Here is an 18,840-nt window from a genome sequence, read left to right as displayed (position 1 = left end):
TCTAAAAATTGTTTTTTCCTCCACTGACTTTTTCCTGAGGGTCACTTGGCAAACACATTCATTATATCTGACTAAGTACAGACAAGGTCACCTAACAAATCCAGTGGAGTTGCAGAGAGCTTTTTTTCTTGTCAGCACATTGAAGAAAACTGATTAAAAAATGCCTTTAAACTCTGATAAAAGCACACATCAAAACATCATGCTTTCCATTTCACACAGTTTTAACCGCTGACTATTTAGGCTTCCCTTGAAACAACAGTCTTAACTTCACTTAGCTAAGCACTTCGTTTGTTGCAGATCTGCGGTGACCTGACTGCACAACCACACAGCCAGACCAATCACATTTCTAAACTCTTACACTGCAAAACACGGAATCTGACCATGTGTTTCTGGTCTACTTTCTAGTGTAAGTATCTTAGTAAACTTGAAATAACACAAAACTAACTTACAAGTAACGTTTCAGAAAAATAGAGGCTTGTTTTAAGTGAAGAAATTCTTAATATTGATGATAAAGTTATAGTTCCATTGGCAGATTATTTTACTTATAACATGATATTTTTCCTATGTTAAAAGTTAATTTATTTGCCAATAGAACAAGTACTTTTTCATCAATATTAAGGAATTATTTATTTAATACAAGGCTATCTTGCTAAAAAGTCACTTTTAAGTTAGTTTGTCTCATTTCAAGTGTACTAAAGTATTTGGACTAGAAACTAGACCAAAATTACTTGGTAAGATTTTGTGTTTTTGCAGTGTACCTAGCACAATGACACAATTAAACTCTCAAGTTTCTGAATCACCTCAGTCCACATTGTTCTTCTAGCATTGGACTCTCCTGAGCCAGACTGTACAGAAGGCTATGAACCAAGTTTATCCTTCTCAGCTGGTCGCCCCAAAAATGGCTAGCTGATCCAAGACTGAAAAACAGCATGTACTGGTCAAAGTTTTTTAACAGAAAACGAAATGAAAAACATTTTAAAAAAAGACTGAGACAAGTCTGTGTCAGACTGATGGCACTTTCAGGATTCTGGAATATTTTTACGACAATCGTCATTGGATAAACTACAATACATCAGATTACTGAGCGAAACAGACACAGAACTCATATCAAAAAAATGATTCACTTTTCAGTCGGTCAGAATTTACGTTGCTTACTAGATTGAAGTTCTTCACACAAGAAATTTTATATATATATATGTATATATATATATATTACTGGGAAGAAATTCAAATCTTCCCAGTAATCAACTAATATAAGATTTCATCGACGTTGCTTTATGATTTGTGTTTACAGTTAATTATTAAGCAGTCGCAGTTGTTCTAGTCCTGTGTTTGAATCCTTGCCAGGGTCTTTTTGGATGCAGTTTGCATTTTGCCGTATTGCAAACCTGGATTTTCTCCAGGTACTTCAGCTAACCGCCACAGTCCAAAAGAGTCAATGTAAGGTCAATTGGCAACCCCTCATTGCTCTTTGGCCTGTTTGTGTGCATGTATGGTTGTTTGCTCTGTATTTCTCTGTGTTGACCCGTGATGGACTGTTGGACCGTAAATTATGTACCCTACTTCTTGCCCCTTGACGACTAGATGTGTGGATTAAAAAAGAAAAGGTAAAAGGTAATTTTATTTATATAGCACATTTTCAGTAACAAGGCAATACAAAGTGCTTTACAGGAATTAAAAGGAAATACAAACAAAAAAACAAACGAAGAGGAAGAGGGAAAAAAAGTGGGTAAGCAAAATGGATGGAGCCATGCTACGTCTTTTAGATCGTCACTGCATGTTACGCTATATTCTGATAACTCAGGAGGTTTTTACTTCACGTGATTTTTTTTAGATCAGTACGTTTACGTGAACATTACCGTTCTCTCAAAAAGCAAACAGAAAAAATATGGGTACATTAAGTGCCTATATTATGCAGCAGTCATTGATCTAGGACTTTGTTTATCTTTCAGAGATGTGCAGAATAACTAGAAGATAATGTGCTTCATTCAAACAATATTCCACATTTAGCTGCTTTGTAAACTCCAGTGTGCCATGATCCATGGGTCTCCATGTTATGTCATGTTTTTCACTTTGGTTTTGTGTTTGGATGTTTTTTGGGTGGTGAATTTACTTTTATCCTGCAAATTGTTCTCTCCTTCATTGCCACTTTTGATTTGTAATTCTCAATGCTTTCTTTGGTTTGTTCTTTGCCTATTGGTCTAGATTCTTCCTTGAGTTCTTTGTACTTCCATCTGTATTAATTTCTGTCTTTAGTCAGTTTTAAGATCTTCTCTCCAGATCCTCTCTCAGGTATATGACATTCTGTTTCATGGTACAGAACATCTCCTCAGCAGATAGAAGCCAACCAGTTTCATTTACTTCTTGTCAGTTCTTTTCATTACCTTCTACAGTAAATGCCATTTTCCCCATTCTCTTGTCACTGTTGAGTTTGCTTGTTTCTGCTAGATCTTCATTTCATAAGGTGGTGCAACAGAAACATAATCTGTGTTTGAGTCTGAGATTATCTTCTGTTACTGCCCCCAACTGTCATGTTTGTTTCTTCAAAATGTCGTCGTCATGAGATTTTCCTCTAGAGTTTCATGCGTGCAGTTGGCCCTTTAGTCGGGACTCTAAAACCAGTCTGTTAATCTGAACACCTAATCTTTTCTAAATCTGTGACAACTGTCAATGAGTGTCCCGAGCTTTAGTTATAACAGTCCAAATGGTTTGGACATTTTTTCCAGTACATTCTAATTCCTTCCTTCCTTGTTGCAGAGAGAGTTATTTTTGCTGAATAAAACTTTTGCTTGGGAAAATCTGTCCAGTAGTGTAAAAATAGTCAAGCTGTTCAACAGTACTAAGGTTTACCATTAGCAAATTGCACAAAACCAATTTGCTGCCAGATTTTAAAATGGACCAAACAAGATCGACTCCACAATGTGGCATCTGAGGTGCAGGTTTTAATTTAAAAAAACATTTAACGAAAACACAGTTTGAGCAGAGATAAAAGTACAGTCCACTGAAAAAAATCTGAAAATTACGCAGCCAAATTAAAGTAAAGAGAAAAAAAAGAAGAAACTCTTACAATCTTTGTAAGTGATGCACTGTGCCCAGCCATCTACATGCTGTGAACAACAATATGAAAAATATGAATGTGTTGTTTTCTGGACATGTCCATTATGACTCATTTTTATTTTCAGTCAACACATTGGCTGCAGCATGCTGTCAGGTGCAGGGAAAAGCTGCAGTGGACTTTGTGTTCTGATACATTTCTGGCAAAACCAGCACGAGCCTTTTCAACGGTCGAGCTGCATTTGTTCCTCTGTTGGACTGGACAAAACCCAGTAAATGAGAGATGGACTGCTTGTTCTCATTTTCTTGTTCTCAGTGACAAAGCCGCATCAGAGCAAGAGATAAATGTGAGGAATGAGGGTCAGCCAAAAGTAAAATCTAAGGTAAAATAGGACTTTGGAGCACTTCAGCAGCAGAAAAAAAGTTATTATTGCTGTAAAGTTTTATAATCCAAGTTAAACGTGGAGAGCATCATGTAAAAATTACCTTTTTGAGGTTTATATTAGGTTATGATGTCATTCACTGGTCAAAAACATATCTGTAGTGTAGCTTTGATTCTTTCATGGATGTTTGAGAAATCCTCGAATCCCCCTTGAAGTCATTCAGGGTTGCCTTACCTTTTATCTCATAAAGCACCACCTATTTCCACAAAACTCCTCCTTATGTAAAAATGTCTAATTTAATTTTCCTTCCACATCGCTACCATAGAGTACATTTTGATTTGTGCTCCTACAAAACCCAATGTCTGTTCAGTGCAAGTTTTTAAAATTTGCGGGTTTAATACCTTGTATTGAATGCGTGTCACTGAATTAAAACAATTAGATGGTCCGAGGCAATCTCAACAGACTAAAACTACCACAAAGCTATGGGAAAAAGAAAGTATGTATTCTATTGATTCTATGGTTTCAATTTGTAAATAAGCTGGTCTTCACTTGTGTTTTCTAGCCTCAAGTGTATAAACCACCCACTGAAAATTTCAACACATCATTTATTAAAGAAAGAGGAAGCAGAAATGAAAAAGTTCAAGGAAAACATTTCTTTTTTTAAAAAACAATTTTAATGGCGAAATTCTCAAAGAAGAGAGAAAGCCGTGGGGATAACGTTTAGGGTGTTGCATCAGTTTTGCATGTGAAAAATCATCCAACCTGTGATAAAACATAGCAGGGGCTCTTTCATCTTGTGTAACTGTCCCACTGCCTCTGCTGCTGGATGCACTTAATGTATCAAAGAAAGAATCAAATCAAAAGCTTGCTGAAGGCAGAGTTTATTACCTACTGTCAAAAAATATTTTTAGGGTGAATAGTTCTGGTTTATCAGAAGAAAGCAAACATTTCACTGAACTAAAAAAAGAATTTAAAAAAGGACATGTTAGAGTTGTGGAACTTTTAAATGAGCCACCAATCAGTGGTGCCCGGAAAAACAATGAAATAAAATAAAATACAAAGTGACTTACATCCTGCTTAAGATTATTTTTTTTTTGCCTGGATACGTTCCTCATGTTAATTGTGTTGTCGGTTTGTGAATATTCAAAAAGATGAACTGAAAACACTTTCAAACACTGACCATCCAGAGTCATTGTTTTCATTGTTTTCACTGTTTCGGGTTGGTCAGTCCTAGTCTTCATTAAATCAAGAAAGACAGCCAAATGCATGTTGGCAAAAATGTCCTTATATGGCTAATAAGTGAGGCTATTTAGCAGGTGGTATGTGTGGTATCTTTTGTTTTTCTTAAATATGATTACATCAGAGGTGGTTTTTGACTAATGTTTAAATTGCTTTGAAATTCTGAAACACTGAGATGTGACAAACATTCAAAAATTGGGGGTCACACACTTTTTCACACCACTGTTATTTTTCTCAGTTGTGTCATGTTCTTTATAATGTTTTAGTCGTGTCATGCTTACTTTCCCTCTGTTTTGTTGTTATTGTGATGTTCTTCTGGTCTTGGTCCTGCTGGTGCACCTTTCCTGGCTTTCCATTTATGTAAGTTTCTGGACTCAGTTCTTCATATCGATCTGTTCTTTTCACATCACTTCCTGCTTGAGTTTCGATTCCATTCTGCTCTCTCGATAGAACATGTTTTGTCTGAAACCTGCCAATCCAATATATCTGTTTTTAGTTACAAAGCTCCTCTTTTTATTTTTCTGTTTTTCGAAATAACAAATTTTGTGTCATCCCCCCTGATCTTTGAAAAGGCATTCTTAGTGTTTGTGAGCCAACAGTTCCAGTAGGAAAGGACAAGTCAGCATTCCATAAATGCTAAGGTATTTTTTTATTGAATAAAGTGGGGAACAAATGAAGCCAAAGTCAGAGTAAGCTAAATAAAAGGGTCTCAAAGTCTAAAAATCATTTTTGAAACTGTAAAAGGATCTCTTTAAAACAATGTATGCAACACCACTAATGTTTATTTCCAGTCTGGCTGAGTTTTTGTGGCTGCAGAATCCATCAGGTAGTGGATGGTCAGTAAAAAAAAAAAGAAGAAAAGAAGTGGTACTATATAGTAAAATAGACATGCAAGCATTTGCCCATGGTCTAACAAAGATCAGTGAATCAATAGGCTGATGGAAGGCTGACAGAATGACAGCTCTTAGCAGACTGCTGAAGGGCATTACGAGAGAGAAGAGCTGGAGAAAAGGTGAGAGAGTGAGTGGAAGGTTGACAGCCAGCTCTAATGAATGATAATAGTTCACCGAGTGGACACGCTCAGTATGTTGAAGCTAACGCACACCTCAGTCGGTCCCTGTGCCTCCTACACCTCAGAGTCATGCTTGTCAGCACACCCACCCACACAGACACTCAATGTGTGCTTGATCAGGTCTGTAAATACCCACAAATGAAATACCTGCAGCCTTGCTTTATTGTTCACAGGGGGAAAAAAATGTAGGAATAATCAGCTTTTATTCATTTATCTGTGTACTGTTAAGGTACATGCGATATAGGATGATGCCTAGTTCGGAATTATGAATATGTAAATGACCGGAATATATTAATGATTAATGAGAATAATAAAAAAAGAACAACCTTCAAATAAAAGTTATTAACAGGTAACTTCTTAACAGAGACAATTTATTCATCTGGAATTTCTTAAATTTGATATTGTAATACCATGAAAACAATTATGCTGTAGTTTCATTTAAAAAACCACCAACTTATTTAACAAAACCTGAAAAATAATGATTTCTAAATGAAAATGTTTTAATAAATCTGTCTTACAAATTTTACTGTACAAAAATAAATAATTCCACTTCTTGTGGAAAAACAAAGCCTGAAAGATTCTCTTTATTCATTCATTAGGAGGTTTAAAAATGGAGCAGAAGGACAACGTGTTTTTAGCAAGCGACACGGACGCTTAATTTGCAGATTACTTCTTGGTTTTTTTCTTAGAAGAAAATGCTGACAAACTTGTGCAACTCTGGCAAAAATGACCTTTTGGTGTTTCAAGGAGTAAAATAACTGCTTTTAAAGATGATCTTGCAATGTCAGCCACAGTCATGCTTAGTATGTTCATGAGCACAAGAAGTGATTAGTCTCCACTCATAATCTGCACTGCAATAAAAAGCAGAGGTCATCAGATGGTCAGTTGTAGCCCAACTGTCAAGGAGAGCAGCTTTTTAGCCAATTAGTGGTTTTGTTTAAAGCAATATTATCAATTGTAATTCAGATAATACCACATAGTAGAAATCTATCTGTTCCAAAGAGCTGTTTTGAAATATTGACTTATTCTTATATTTATTTTAACATTATTTCCTGGGGTAACTAATTTTATCAGATAAGTAATCACTGGGAGAAATAATTTTGACTAATTTGACTAGAAGAGTCAAGTCATTCTACCACTAGAAGATGACTTCACATTTATCAATATATACAGTATATAGAGAGAATAAATTGATGCCAATTACAAAAAGCTCTTTATGACATTCTTCAGTATTTCTTTGAAAGCTTTTAGTTTTCTTGGCCAGTTGAAATTTTAATCTGGCAATGAGGTCACACCCGACTAACGTCTTCACAGTTCAAAATAGGAAATTCTGCGTAATTTGTTAAATGTGCCAAGTTAGCATGCTAACTGCAAACAGCTAGAGGAAATGGTTACAAATTTCTCTGTGTTTTAATTATTCAAACACTCGCCCTCATCACTCTATGGCTCGTCTCCCTTTTGTTTCAATGGTATATGAAGATATGTTGCTGTATGTACAGCAAGTAATTCTCCTGTATCGCCTTTCCACAAGTCTAATATGTTATTTGATCTCCTGTTGAGACAGGCTGTTGGCCTTAAAGATCTGATATATAATGCACATATCCTACACTTCTGTAGCATTTATTTAAATAATGCTTATTTGTTGCAGCATTGCTCTGATAAGATACCACTGAATCTGATGCAATAAACCTGCAGACACCAAGTCTGCACTAATGAGGTTTCACTTACCTCGACATGCCGAATAGTTAATGTTGTTCCAACAGGGTGCGTTCTGACATATCCTCAGATTAACTGAAATATTCACTATTTGACCGCCTGGGCTGCAACAAAAGACCCATCACACCATATTCAGGTCAATATCCACCCGCTGCACAAAATGGGGCACAGCGACAAAGAGTTATGCTGTGAGATATGACAGGATACAAGGTGAGAAACATGTTCACAAACAGAGGTTGTCCAGTGATGTGAGGTTTAATGAGATGCAGATGGATTTATTGTTTTGACTTTCATTCTCTATAATTTACATTGGGAGAAGGGAGTTGAATAATAACTGAAACGTTGGTTGAGATTTATATTCTGTTTCATTTTTATGACTGGGAATATATGGATTACAACTTTTAACCAAAAACTGAACTCGTCGTCTGCTTTCCTAGATTGTTGTAGAAATGTAACGTGTATAATCTTGAGCCAGAGGCCAATAAACAACATTTCTAATCCTGGCAGTTATAGAAAGTTTTGAAAGCAGTTTTTTTTCTTCTTTTTTTTGAAATTAAGAACAAACTCCAAAGTAGATAAAACACTTTGCTTTTACTTTAGCAAGCTGAGCACAGAACAGCTGAAAATGACATACATGGTTTACTGTGAGAAATTGGCAAAGTAAATGTATTATCATATCAAGTGTCTTACTCGTAAGTCTGCGACTCTGGCGGGGACCCTCACTGACCGAGATAAACTTTCTGACCGTGCATTTGCTGTGATAACTGCTGCAGAATTGTGACCCACATAAAGAGAGAAGAAAAAGAAAGCTAGATTGACAAAAAGCAAATACCGACTTAAAAACATGAGACTAAACCAAACTGTTTAAAACTTTTAAAACCATATTCAAAGCAAAAAAAAAAAAAAAAAGGTCCATCAGTTACAGAGATTTTGTATAACTGGAGATTTTGCAGAACAGTTACATAGTGCAAGTACTGGTGGGCACTGTGAAAAGTGATTCAAAATCTTCTACAACACTGAATTGAAACAAGAGCAGAAAATGTGACTGGCATTTGCTGTACATAGAAAAGCTACATTATCACATACTCTGGAGAATCTGTCTGTTGTTCTGTCCTGGTAGAAATACAAAAAGCGAAACAACCTTTTGCTTCAAAACCAAACACAGAAATTAAATGTGCTTCTTGTTTTAACATTAACTTTCCATATAAGGCATGAGTCTGTTTTGTTATAAACATTTTTTTGGTCTTTTACTCGGTTATCTAGAAAGCAATGTGCACTTGTCCACAATCTTGAATTAAATGGAGCATTATTTACAGCACTACATCCACAGATCCCCTTGTTATCACGTCATGTGATTTCTTTCTGTCACTTTCGGGTTAAAAGAGTAAGAAAAGACAGCATATGCCAATGTTTTTTCCACTCAGATTGCCAATGTGTTTATCTGCTTTTGGCACAGACACACCACCATGAACAGAACATCACTAACAGGCTTCTCATTTGGATGATAATAGATATACGTTTTAAAATGCCAGGTAAAATGGAAGATGTGGATTAAAAAGAAATACTCAAAGACATTAGCAGGGGTCAGGATTATCAAATTTCAAACTGTTAAGCATAACATAACTTATTCACCACATGGATAATATAACCACCCTCCATCCCCAACCCGATTGTTCTTTTTCCAAAGAAAATAGAGTTATAAAAGGAAAATCCTCTTCTTCTGACACATTTTTCCAACTCCACTCTAAAGTTCTTCTTCCCAACATCAAATCTTGGCAGAGATTACACTATCTCTGCAGTTCAAAACAACAAAAAACAACAAAAAACAGACCTTTGAGAATAGATAAGATGCTTGACCTGGTCCAGTCAGAGAGTTCACCAAAAGCACGGCAGTAATAGCAAAAGTACTACATCCGGTTGGTAAAGCAGAGTCTACAGAAGAAACAAGTTGCACCAACCAACCAATGAAAAAAGTGAAAGAAAAGAAAGGCCCAGCATAAGACTTCAGAGTAGGTTAATCTTCTGTGTACCCGAAATAGGATTGTCCATGAAGCAGCAACTCCACTCTGGGTGCAGTAAAAGTCCTGAACCAAGAGTGCTAATCTAGCTAGCTGCAAAGCTGGGCCAGGTCAGGTTCCGGAAAAGCATTAGGGAGTTTGGAGTTGAAGATCTGCAGAGAATCCTTGATTCGTGCCGCCTCTCCTGCAGACAGCTTGAGGCGGTGGCGCAGCAGACAAGAAAACAGGTCAAGTGGCTGCGGAGCTGGTGGAGACAGACGGTTAATCCGATCTCTCATCTCCAGCAACATCAGAAAGGCAGCGTCCTGTGTGCCCTGCGTGTAGGGGTAGTCGAGTTGGAGAATCAGGTCCTTGATGCCTTCAGGATCAAAGTGCATGCTATATCCAAAGACTTTCAGAGTGTTGATCTTCATGTAGCCCAAGTTTGACGTCTGATCATCCAAATCCAAAGGTTCATAAAAGAGAGTTTCGTTCACCGTTGGATCGTCCGTGACAATGCGGCTCCGTAGGTAGATGTGGACTGTTTCAAAAAAGGACTTCCACTTGTTTCCCAGTGACAGTGTCCAGTTGTAACACTGTGCATTGGGAGTGCTGTCCAGTCTAGTTCTCTCCCAGTCAGGGAATTCGGGCTGATTCACGGGCATGAACCAGCTCTCCGAGTGGCTGCCCCCAAAAGGATTTACATAAATGACAGGCACAGGTTCCAGTGTCGAATTTTTAGTTGAGCATATTTGAAAAGAAATACCCATTAGCATGTGGATAAGGTTGGATTTGTTTTTGTTGCTCTTGAGTGTAAGTAACATCCTTTTTCTCCAGGCAGGATTGAACCAGCTTCCCAAGCGGACGTCATTGCTGATGTAGATGGCATGGACCTCAATTCTGCTGTCGAGTCGCTGAAGCAAGTACTTCACCTAGGACAGAACGAGAAGATAAGCAAGAGCGCACTTACACGAAAGGGTGCATTTTCTGATATGACTTTGAAGTTGTATTTCTCTAAGCTTAACTGAAAATAATCACAAATATGGAAAATGTAAAGAAACTAAAAGTCACCATGAACTTCCAAAAACCTTCCTTTAAACAGAATTTTTCTAATCTTAACAACAGTAAAAAATGATTTTGGAGTAATTTTTGTAATCTAAGAAGGTTTTGAGTAAAAGCATTTGATTTACTCGTTGGTCGTGCTTTTTGATCCAGTGACCATTTCATAGCCTTAGTGACTCTGTCTTCATGGAAAAGGTCTCAGAAACATCATAGTATAAAATCTACCTTTGGAAATCTTACATATTCAATGAAAGTCACAATTTCTAAAAAAATTGAACTTTTTTTCCAGAATGATAATGCAACTGACAACTTGAATAAAAAAAAAAAATGGTGACCCCCCCATTGATTTTCTGGCAGATTGTGTCTAATCCACACATGGTTACAGTTTGAACATAAACCTACTAATAGTTTGGTTAGATGTCCCTTTGGAAATTACACTGTCATTACACCTTTTTTGTTACCAAGATTCTGGCATATCTATGCCTGAGTCTTGTATCTGCTCTGTTTGGTAAAGATTTTAGATTTAAGTTCCTGACAAGGACTTGCCTTTCAAACATGCCCCATACATTTTGAACACAGTTAAGATTGGAGTCAGTCCTGAAGCTTGATCTTAGGATGCCCCATCCATTCCAAAAGGTGTCTTTGTGATCTTTACCCTTTTGGAGTGTCTAATATGTCTAGGTTTCAACCATATACATTGTGGCTTAGGGGGAAGGTGAAAACACCATGGAGGTGTTCCTCCCTCTCTGTAACTCCATCCATTTTCTGCACTGCAACAGTTTCCAAGCTTGTGAAACAGCACAACAACGTATACCACCAAGCTTGGCAGCTCGTACAGTGTATTTAGTTTGACAGCCTCACCAAGCCTCTTCCAACTGTTGCTTCATGTTGTGGTAAGCATCTCTTAGTCTCTGCCTTGTATGACAATATTTATTTTCTCCAGACACCATTTGGGTTCACCATGTGGGCAGCAAAAACTTTAAGGCTAGCTTAAAGGTGTCCATTTTGAAGCAAGTGCCTTTTTCCTAGTTCACTATTTGCTCAGTTCATGTCTGCCAGTAGTTTCAATATGAAGGCTCAAGCCTCTCCTCAAAGGTTCGAACCTTGGTGGTTCCTGTGTTGTTCCTGAACATCCAAACCACAGTCCTTTGTTTTAAGGGTTAAGGTTTAGATCAGATGGTTGAAACCTGGATGCAACTGGACAATGACACTCAACACACATCCAAACTGGTTTCGGAATAAATAAAGCAGTCCCCTGGAACTGCATTACCAAAGCTCCACCCTGAACCATTTCAGAATTTGTGGATTATGCTTAAAACCATGTCAGTCCCAGGAAACCATGACAGGCTAGTATAGCTAGTGTATTCAATAATTATGCCAGAAACCTGTAGATGGCTACACAGCATGTAATCTTGGTGCAGTTTGCTAGGGACATCTCAAATGTTAGCGGAGGATCTGTTTAAAATTCAATCTTTTGTCTAACATTGCCTTTTTAATGGATTTGCATAAATGTGGAAATTAAAAGCTCCGAGAACCTCAGCATCTGGCATGTCCAGGTCAAAATTCAGATAATGATCTAGCGAGGCTCCAACGCTCGGACGGCAGGAACCGAGATGGAGGAAGTTGCCGTGGTGACAGGCTCCGCATCGGGTGGCATTATCGGTGGCACACTGGGAGCAGGAATTAGGAGAGGTGCCCACAACACATGGGATTGCTCCTTGGCAGGTGGGCTGGTCCACAGGACATGTGCAGCTCTTAGCCGCCTCGGAAAACGTTCCCAGGACTCCGTGCTCATTGCAGTAGAGCAGAGACTGAACTGTACCCAGCCAAAAGCCAACAGGCCTGTTGGGAAGGAGAAGGAAGACACATCAGTAAAAGGTTGTGTGAAAAGTCTGGCAGTGCTGTCAGTAGTCAACTACCCTTTTAGTCACGTACCATTGTTCAGATCTACACCACCATATATATGCAAGTTAAATGTGCAAATTTAATAAAATGTTCCTTCATCTCTATGATAAGATTTAAAATGCATCTCACGATAAAATTAACTTACCTCTGAAATTCTTGTTCAATTGTTCACACACAGAATGATATTCTCTGTAAATGATGCATTCTTGCACAAAGTAATTGCCTGCCAGACTAATTTAACCATCTAACCAACTTCCTGAATATTAGTAGATCCTTGTGTTTTGATGTTTGAGTAATTATTTAGTTCGGCTTTGTCCCTTGATCTTCTTATTTCTTCTGTTTACTCCCAGTGATGTTGACTATCAATTGATCATTGTTTGGAAGAACTCTGTCCTTGTATATTTTGAACTTATTTTGTTAGTTACACATTGCATTAAATGTGCTGACATCTTCCCTGTGTTCAGGTATTTAATTACTAACAACAAAATACAAGTGGGAAACTAAATTTGTCTAAAACAAACAGGAGGACTGTTTCCTCCTGGCATAGAATGACTAAGCCGATGTACCTCAGAGTAAAAATGTTCAGATTGCAATATCTGTTGTCATAATGCTAATTTTGAAATAAAAGATATATTACTGGGCATATGAATGGGAAAAATGCATCTATACTCATATTGTTAAGTTGTAGACAAACGTCAGAGCATTTGGAAACAAAACTTTTTTTTCTTATCATTCACAACTGTTATTTAAAATTCTGCTTGATTTTCTAGTTAACTTCTTTTTGTTTGATCTTAAATTTGGTTTTCCTGAACCCAGTCATATTTTGACTTGCTGTGCTTCCAGCTAGTTTTGCATCCTTTCTTTGCCTCACACCACTGTCTAATTGGCAATTACTGGTTTTGTGTCGGGCATTACCTTGCTCCCCATATTATCTGCTCAGTATGCTTGGTTCTTTGCCAGATCAGTGTGTTCCAGCCCGTTATGCTTCCCTACTGTTTCTGCTTCCTTCCAGCTCGATCATATCCAATTTCCTGTTTTGAGACCCTTGTTCTGTACTTTTTCTTTTCTTTTCACAGCCTTCCATATTCTGTCTTTATCCACAATGGAATTATTCCAAAATATAATTTGAAAAGGAAAACTTTAAGAAAACTTTATATCAGGATAACATATCTCTTTTCAAACCGAGTCGGTTTATGTTGCATTTAAAGTTAATTTAAAGTTAATTGAGTGTTGGGGGCATCGATTGTGGTACTTAATATTTGTGAATTAATGTGCTCCACATAGAAATGGGCTGACATGGTGACAAGACAAATAACTAATGTGGCAATTTATTGTGTTCCCTGCAGCATGCCATAATGAAGTTAAATGGCAACATGTTCAATATCATCACTTTCTTAAAATAAAGGCCTAAGTAATTTTTCCCACGTCTTTCATTGTAAAGAATGTTTTAGGCAAAAAAAAAATAAAATAAAAAAAAGATGCTTTATAAAAAAAAGGCTACCACTTAATGTTGGGTTGGATTGGATGTTAATTGATGACTCATGAAGCATTCTTTTTGCAGACTGTTCAGCATCATCATGAAGTGACAAGAAGGGGAATTATTAAAGCTTTGTCTGACACACCAAATGTCTGTCTGTTAATTATTCTTCTTTGCACCTTAAGCTTATACAAAGTCTCAAAGGTAGTGGAAAATCTTAAAAGTAACAATGAGAAAGCTTAATCTTTTAGTTTCGCTTGAGAAATTAAATACCGCTGATATTAAATCTATTCACATGTTTGTTTAACATGGGAAATATAGGCTTCAAACACCTATATGCTGATTTGTATTTGTTAGAAAAACATCATTTCCTTTCTTGTGTATCACCCGATACACATTTTCTTTGTGTAGAAAGAAAATGAAAGAGAGAAAAAGTTAAAGATGATTTAAAAGATGAACATTAGCTCTTAGTTGTAACAAATTACACTGTAATATTTTAGTCTATTTGCTGACAGTTGCTTACCTTTCTCGAGGCAGACTTATGCGGGCTTGCTTGGGGCAGCGTTTGCTCAGGGTGAAGAGCTTCCTCACTATCTTTTGGGCTTTTCCCGAGGCCAGCACTGTGCTGGCCTCCAGCTGAGCATAACGCTTCTGGAGGGGCAGGTCACCTGACCAGAACTTGGCAACCGTGGACACATTTAAAAATTGGTCAGTGGGGAGCTGCTTCAGGAAGGCTTTGAATTCATCTGAAGGGAACACAAGAGAGACAGGAAGAGTGTAAAAAATAAATGAGACAACAGAAGGAAATTAGATGATCTCACGCAGCCTGTTTGAGCCAGTCAAAACCCTCCAGCCTTCGATTCCGTCACTGGTGGCATAAACGGAAAAATGAACGAGGAGCTGGAAGAGCTGAGTGTCTCATTAGAAAATACAAAAGCTGTTTTCGGCTAATAAATTGGATTTACAAGGTAAACACGAGCCCCTTAATGTGCGGGTGTTCTCGTTCAGCTAACTATTAGAGTTTCATCACGGTCACTGTGGTATCACTGCCAACACTGTCATTTAGAAAGCTTGATAAATGGCTGTCTGGTGTCACACGCAGATGGGCATTTCCATTTATGTTGTAAATCTTTCATTATGAGTCCAAACAATTTAGGAGTGCACCCATAATCACAAGCTGAATAGACCAATAAAGCTATATAGCAAAATAGCAAAAGGTCAGCCTCTAGCTTTGGGTGTCCCCTTCAAAATGGAAAACAGTCCTTTGATACAATTTACTGCACACTCTGCAGCTGTCACAGCAGGTGTTAATCAAAAGCAAAACAAAATGAAAAAGCAGAGTGTAACGCAGATGCTCCTATAAATTTGGCTGTTCTAGGGCAACAGTAACACTCATATTTTACTGCTTTAACAAAGACATTAATATCGTTCACAAATGAACTAGTTTTAAACAAAGTTAGCAGCAGCAGATTACAACTTTTTATTTCACAAAAATATAAAAATTCAAGATTTTTGACAAAACCTGAAATTTGTCAAAATATGCCTTTTTCGTGAGCGAATTATATCTGTGTAATTTAACTGAATTAAATACATTCATATTCAGGTACAGCTTACAAATAAACGCTTAAGAAGTATATATTATAAATAGAAATAGACAATTACATAATAAGTGGGCTATAATTTCCTTTTACATTTTAATATACACCTGAATCTACCCGCTGTGTGTTGTTTAGGTTGTATCTAAACAACCTTTAGATAAAAATAAATTATATTCTATTCCATTGCTTTTATAAGATTAGATTTTGACTGATTTCAGGTTATGCTTCCTGAACCAATTGTTTTTCTTGTTTAAACATTTACAAAATAACTATTGCTTGTGGTATGTAAAAGAATGGCATTAAAACTACATAGGTAACACAAATATCAAGACACAAATTTATCAACTTAAAAAGAGCTTTGTCTGCTTGGTTGATACAGCAGGTTTAAATGAAGGATTGAACTATTGGTGTGATGTAAGGACTGTTATGCACTAAGGATGTTTTTGTCGCCTAGCACTGATGTTCTTGCCTTTTGTTTAGAAAGGCGGTGGGTGATATTAAAGAGGATAGCTTTGATCCAGATAAGTGCGAGATAGAAACAGCAGGATTAGTCCCAGGGATCAAGGATTCATCCCCTGCCGTTTCATGATACTGTATGTTTAAATCTGTGTGAGACCAGCTGAGAGGCCTCAGAGCATAGATACATGCTGCCCTGTGTGTTTCCTGTATGCAGGGACGAACTCACACAAAGTCTTCTCAGTTGAGTCTGGTTGTTTAAAAGCCTGTTTGCTACCACAGTTTATGATATAGATAGTGTGGCTCATTGCCCAGAGTGTCGTGATCTTGAAGATAAAAACATGTTAAATTGCACAAAGTTAGAATTTGATTCTCAGTCTTTGGTTTGAAGTGAAATTAAAAGGCTGTGTCAGTGTTTCCAAGAGTCCAGATTGCATTTGATCCTTTTTACTTCAACGTTTGAAATAATTACAGTTGCCAAATTTGAATCAGATTATTTCACAAAGCTGTAAGATCTTTTATAAGATGGTCTGCTGTTTATGAAACCTCCAAAAACAAAAAAAGAGCCTTCCAAAAACGTTGTTGGTTGTAAAAATCTCTTAAAATAAGTGCAATAAGAGCAAAACATACACTGGCCAAAACTGAACTGGACCCATCTTGATACATGAGAGAAAGATAATTTCAAACACAGATATGTTGTGGTTTAAAAGCGCAGTAGTCGTGATAAGTTGTATAATAACAACTACATAAAAAGTTGCAGAATTGGCTTTGTCTTGAAAGTATGTGAGAGTATTTGGTTTTCTCAAGGGCAGTGAGAGAGCCTTTTAAGGGTCAAATTTAATATTTATTTGCAATAAACAAAGATAGCTGCACTAAATTACACGGGCACAATCAATGACATGAATTACACATCAGTTCAACACCAGGTGTTCTTACATTTCATTATGAGGCACCAGATGCATAGCATGCCAGTTATGAAGACTTCAAATGTTCTTTCTTCCAGAGCCAGCTATGAGAGACCTTCTCAGATTTCCTGGGTCTGCTGGGGAATCCTATTCCCATGCGCTGCTTTTGGCATGGAGGAATCCGTAGCCGAGCCGACCTGCGCTGAGCCCGACTGACAAAACTCAAGCCTATTACAATGCTCAGTGATCCCAGATGACCAATGGTCAGGTTCTTTCCATCCCTCTCTTTGTGCTCGTCTGCCTCCTTCCCTCTCTGTGATTGTGCTCTACTTGACAAGATGAGGTTGTCTCTCTCCTGAGTTTCCTAGCTCAGCTTGCTCGAATTTGTTCACTTTTGCTTCCTGCCTTACTTCCCTGGCTTCCTGATATCTCTCTAGAACCATTTGTCAGCTCCTTGCTTAAGGTCAGAAGTGCAGTTTTGACTTTCTCATTGACTGAATAAATTAATGCTTTTGTTGCAGGCTACTTTTTGTAGCTTTTAGTTCTTCACTTTCACAGTTGTCACGAAACATTAAAAAACAATTACTTAAATATGCTGTAAAAACACCATGTACGTGACAAGACACAAACTGCAGACCATTTTTTTTAAAATTCTGTGTCAAAGCAAACTGCTATTAAAATATTGTATAAGTTATGCTGCTCACCAATAGGCACAGTTTTTGACAAGGTTATAATGGATCTTAGAGTATACATAGCCATGGCTTAATTAAAGTTTTTGTGTCTTGAAAATATGTAATAATTCAAAACTTTGACTGTAACCTTGAATGAAACCTTGTATTCTGTACAATTCTACTGAAAAACAAGCATATGTGGTGGTGGAAGGATGTGAAAAAAAGAACATGCAATAAATAACTAGGATGTTTTATTTTTTTCCCCCAGTGTGTTCACATTTGTTTCAGTATTCAGGTTTTTTTGGAAGGAGTCTATCAGCACGCCACATTTTGACTAGCTAATGTTGAATTGCTCTATCATAAGGTTGTCTAAATCTATCAGCTTGTAGGCACAAGCATTATTCACAGTTTTCTTTAGGAAATTCCATTGATTTTTTCGCTAGGCCACTCCAAAACTTTACTTGTCCTTGCTGAAATCTACTTTTGTTGATTTGAATGTACACCCCAACTCACTGTGATGCCAAATAAAAAACAACTAATTTCTGTGACACCATAACCCATTTTCCCACAACTTTCTGTCATATAAACCTTACTTCTTAGTTCCAGACATTTGAAGACTACAGAAGATTTTTTTCACTGCTAAGACACAACCATGAAAATTCCTGCAGCTTCTTCAGTGCTTTGTCTCGCTTTCTAAAAACATCTAGTTTTTGTCAGAGCTTCCCTAATCAATGTTGAAATCAGTGACGTGCGGCGAGGTGCAATGCTGGCGAGGCACTGACTTAATCATAATCAGATATACAAATGTAGACCACCTGCTTGTTATTGTTTACATAAGGGAATTTTGTGCATGCGGACAACGCTGTAGGGCAAAAAGACAATTATTTTACATCCCGTCCATAGCCGCGCTGCCGCCGTAGAATAATTCTGTTAACTCAATCAAACTTGGAAATGTAAGTATTATTAATTTCGTGCTGTGCTTCACAGCAAAGGGAAAAATCGTTAAAGTACAACTCAAAACCACGTCTTTCTCGCTCTCTGTATCAGCGCAGCTAGACGCAGACTCGTTGCCATAGCAACTGACAACGCCACAAAAAGCCCCCAACAAAAAACACTGAAATATTTTCCACACAAAAAGCAGAACATTCAGTCTATTGCAGTGGCATGATTTTAGGCTTAATGTTTATTTTGCGATTATTAATAACTGATTGCTGTAGTAAGAGGAGAAAACTATAAATATATCGCTGCACTTGACTGTATGGCTAGCTCCATGGCTAGCTCGCTGTTGCTGTCTCTTGCTCTGCA

General features: G+C 37.4%; 1 protein-coding gene and 1 long non-coding RNA gene across 3 annotated transcripts in view; one reads left to right on the top strand and one right to left on the bottom strand.

The window, feature by feature from the left end:
* Window positions 1–1,504: 1,504 nt before the first annotated feature.
* Window positions 1,505–18,055, top strand: LOC111608933. 2 transcript variants are annotated; one of them, XR_002752912.1, is made up of 3 exons: window positions 1,505–1,607; window positions 10,299–10,439; window positions 16,963–18,055. It is a non-coding gene; the product is annotated as an uncharacterized LOC111608933 (long non-coding RNA). The 2 variants fall into 2 exon arrangements; XR_002752913.1 differs by having other exon boundaries at window positions 1,505–1,614.
* brinp2 (BMP/retinoic acid inducible neural specific 2) overlaps window positions 8,037–18,840 on the bottom strand; it is a 204,522-nt gene continuing 193,718 nt past the window's right edge. The window contains exons 7-9 of the mRNA XM_023335459.1: window positions 14,429–14,651; window positions 12,059–12,365; window positions 8,037–10,393 (exon numbers count right to left, since the gene is read on the bottom strand). Coding sequence (XP_023191227.1) covers window positions 9,572–10,393; window positions 12,059–12,365; window positions 14,429–14,651 — 1,352 coding nt within the window. The 3' untranslated portion in view covers window positions 8,037–9,571. The remainder of the gene's footprint in view (window positions 10,394–12,058; window positions 12,366–14,428; window positions 14,652–18,840) is intronic.

This window comes from Xiphophorus maculatus, chromosome 6 (assembly GCF_002775205.1).
Source record: "Xiphophorus maculatus strain JP 163 A chromosome 6, X_maculatus-5.0-male, whole genome shotgun sequence".
Lineage (NCBI taxonomy): Eukaryota > Metazoa > Chordata > Actinopteri > Cyprinodontiformes > Poeciliidae > Xiphophorus > Xiphophorus maculatus.
The sequence above is the reverse complement of the archived record's forward strand: the minus strand, read 5'-3'. Positions and strand labels throughout refer to the sequence as shown.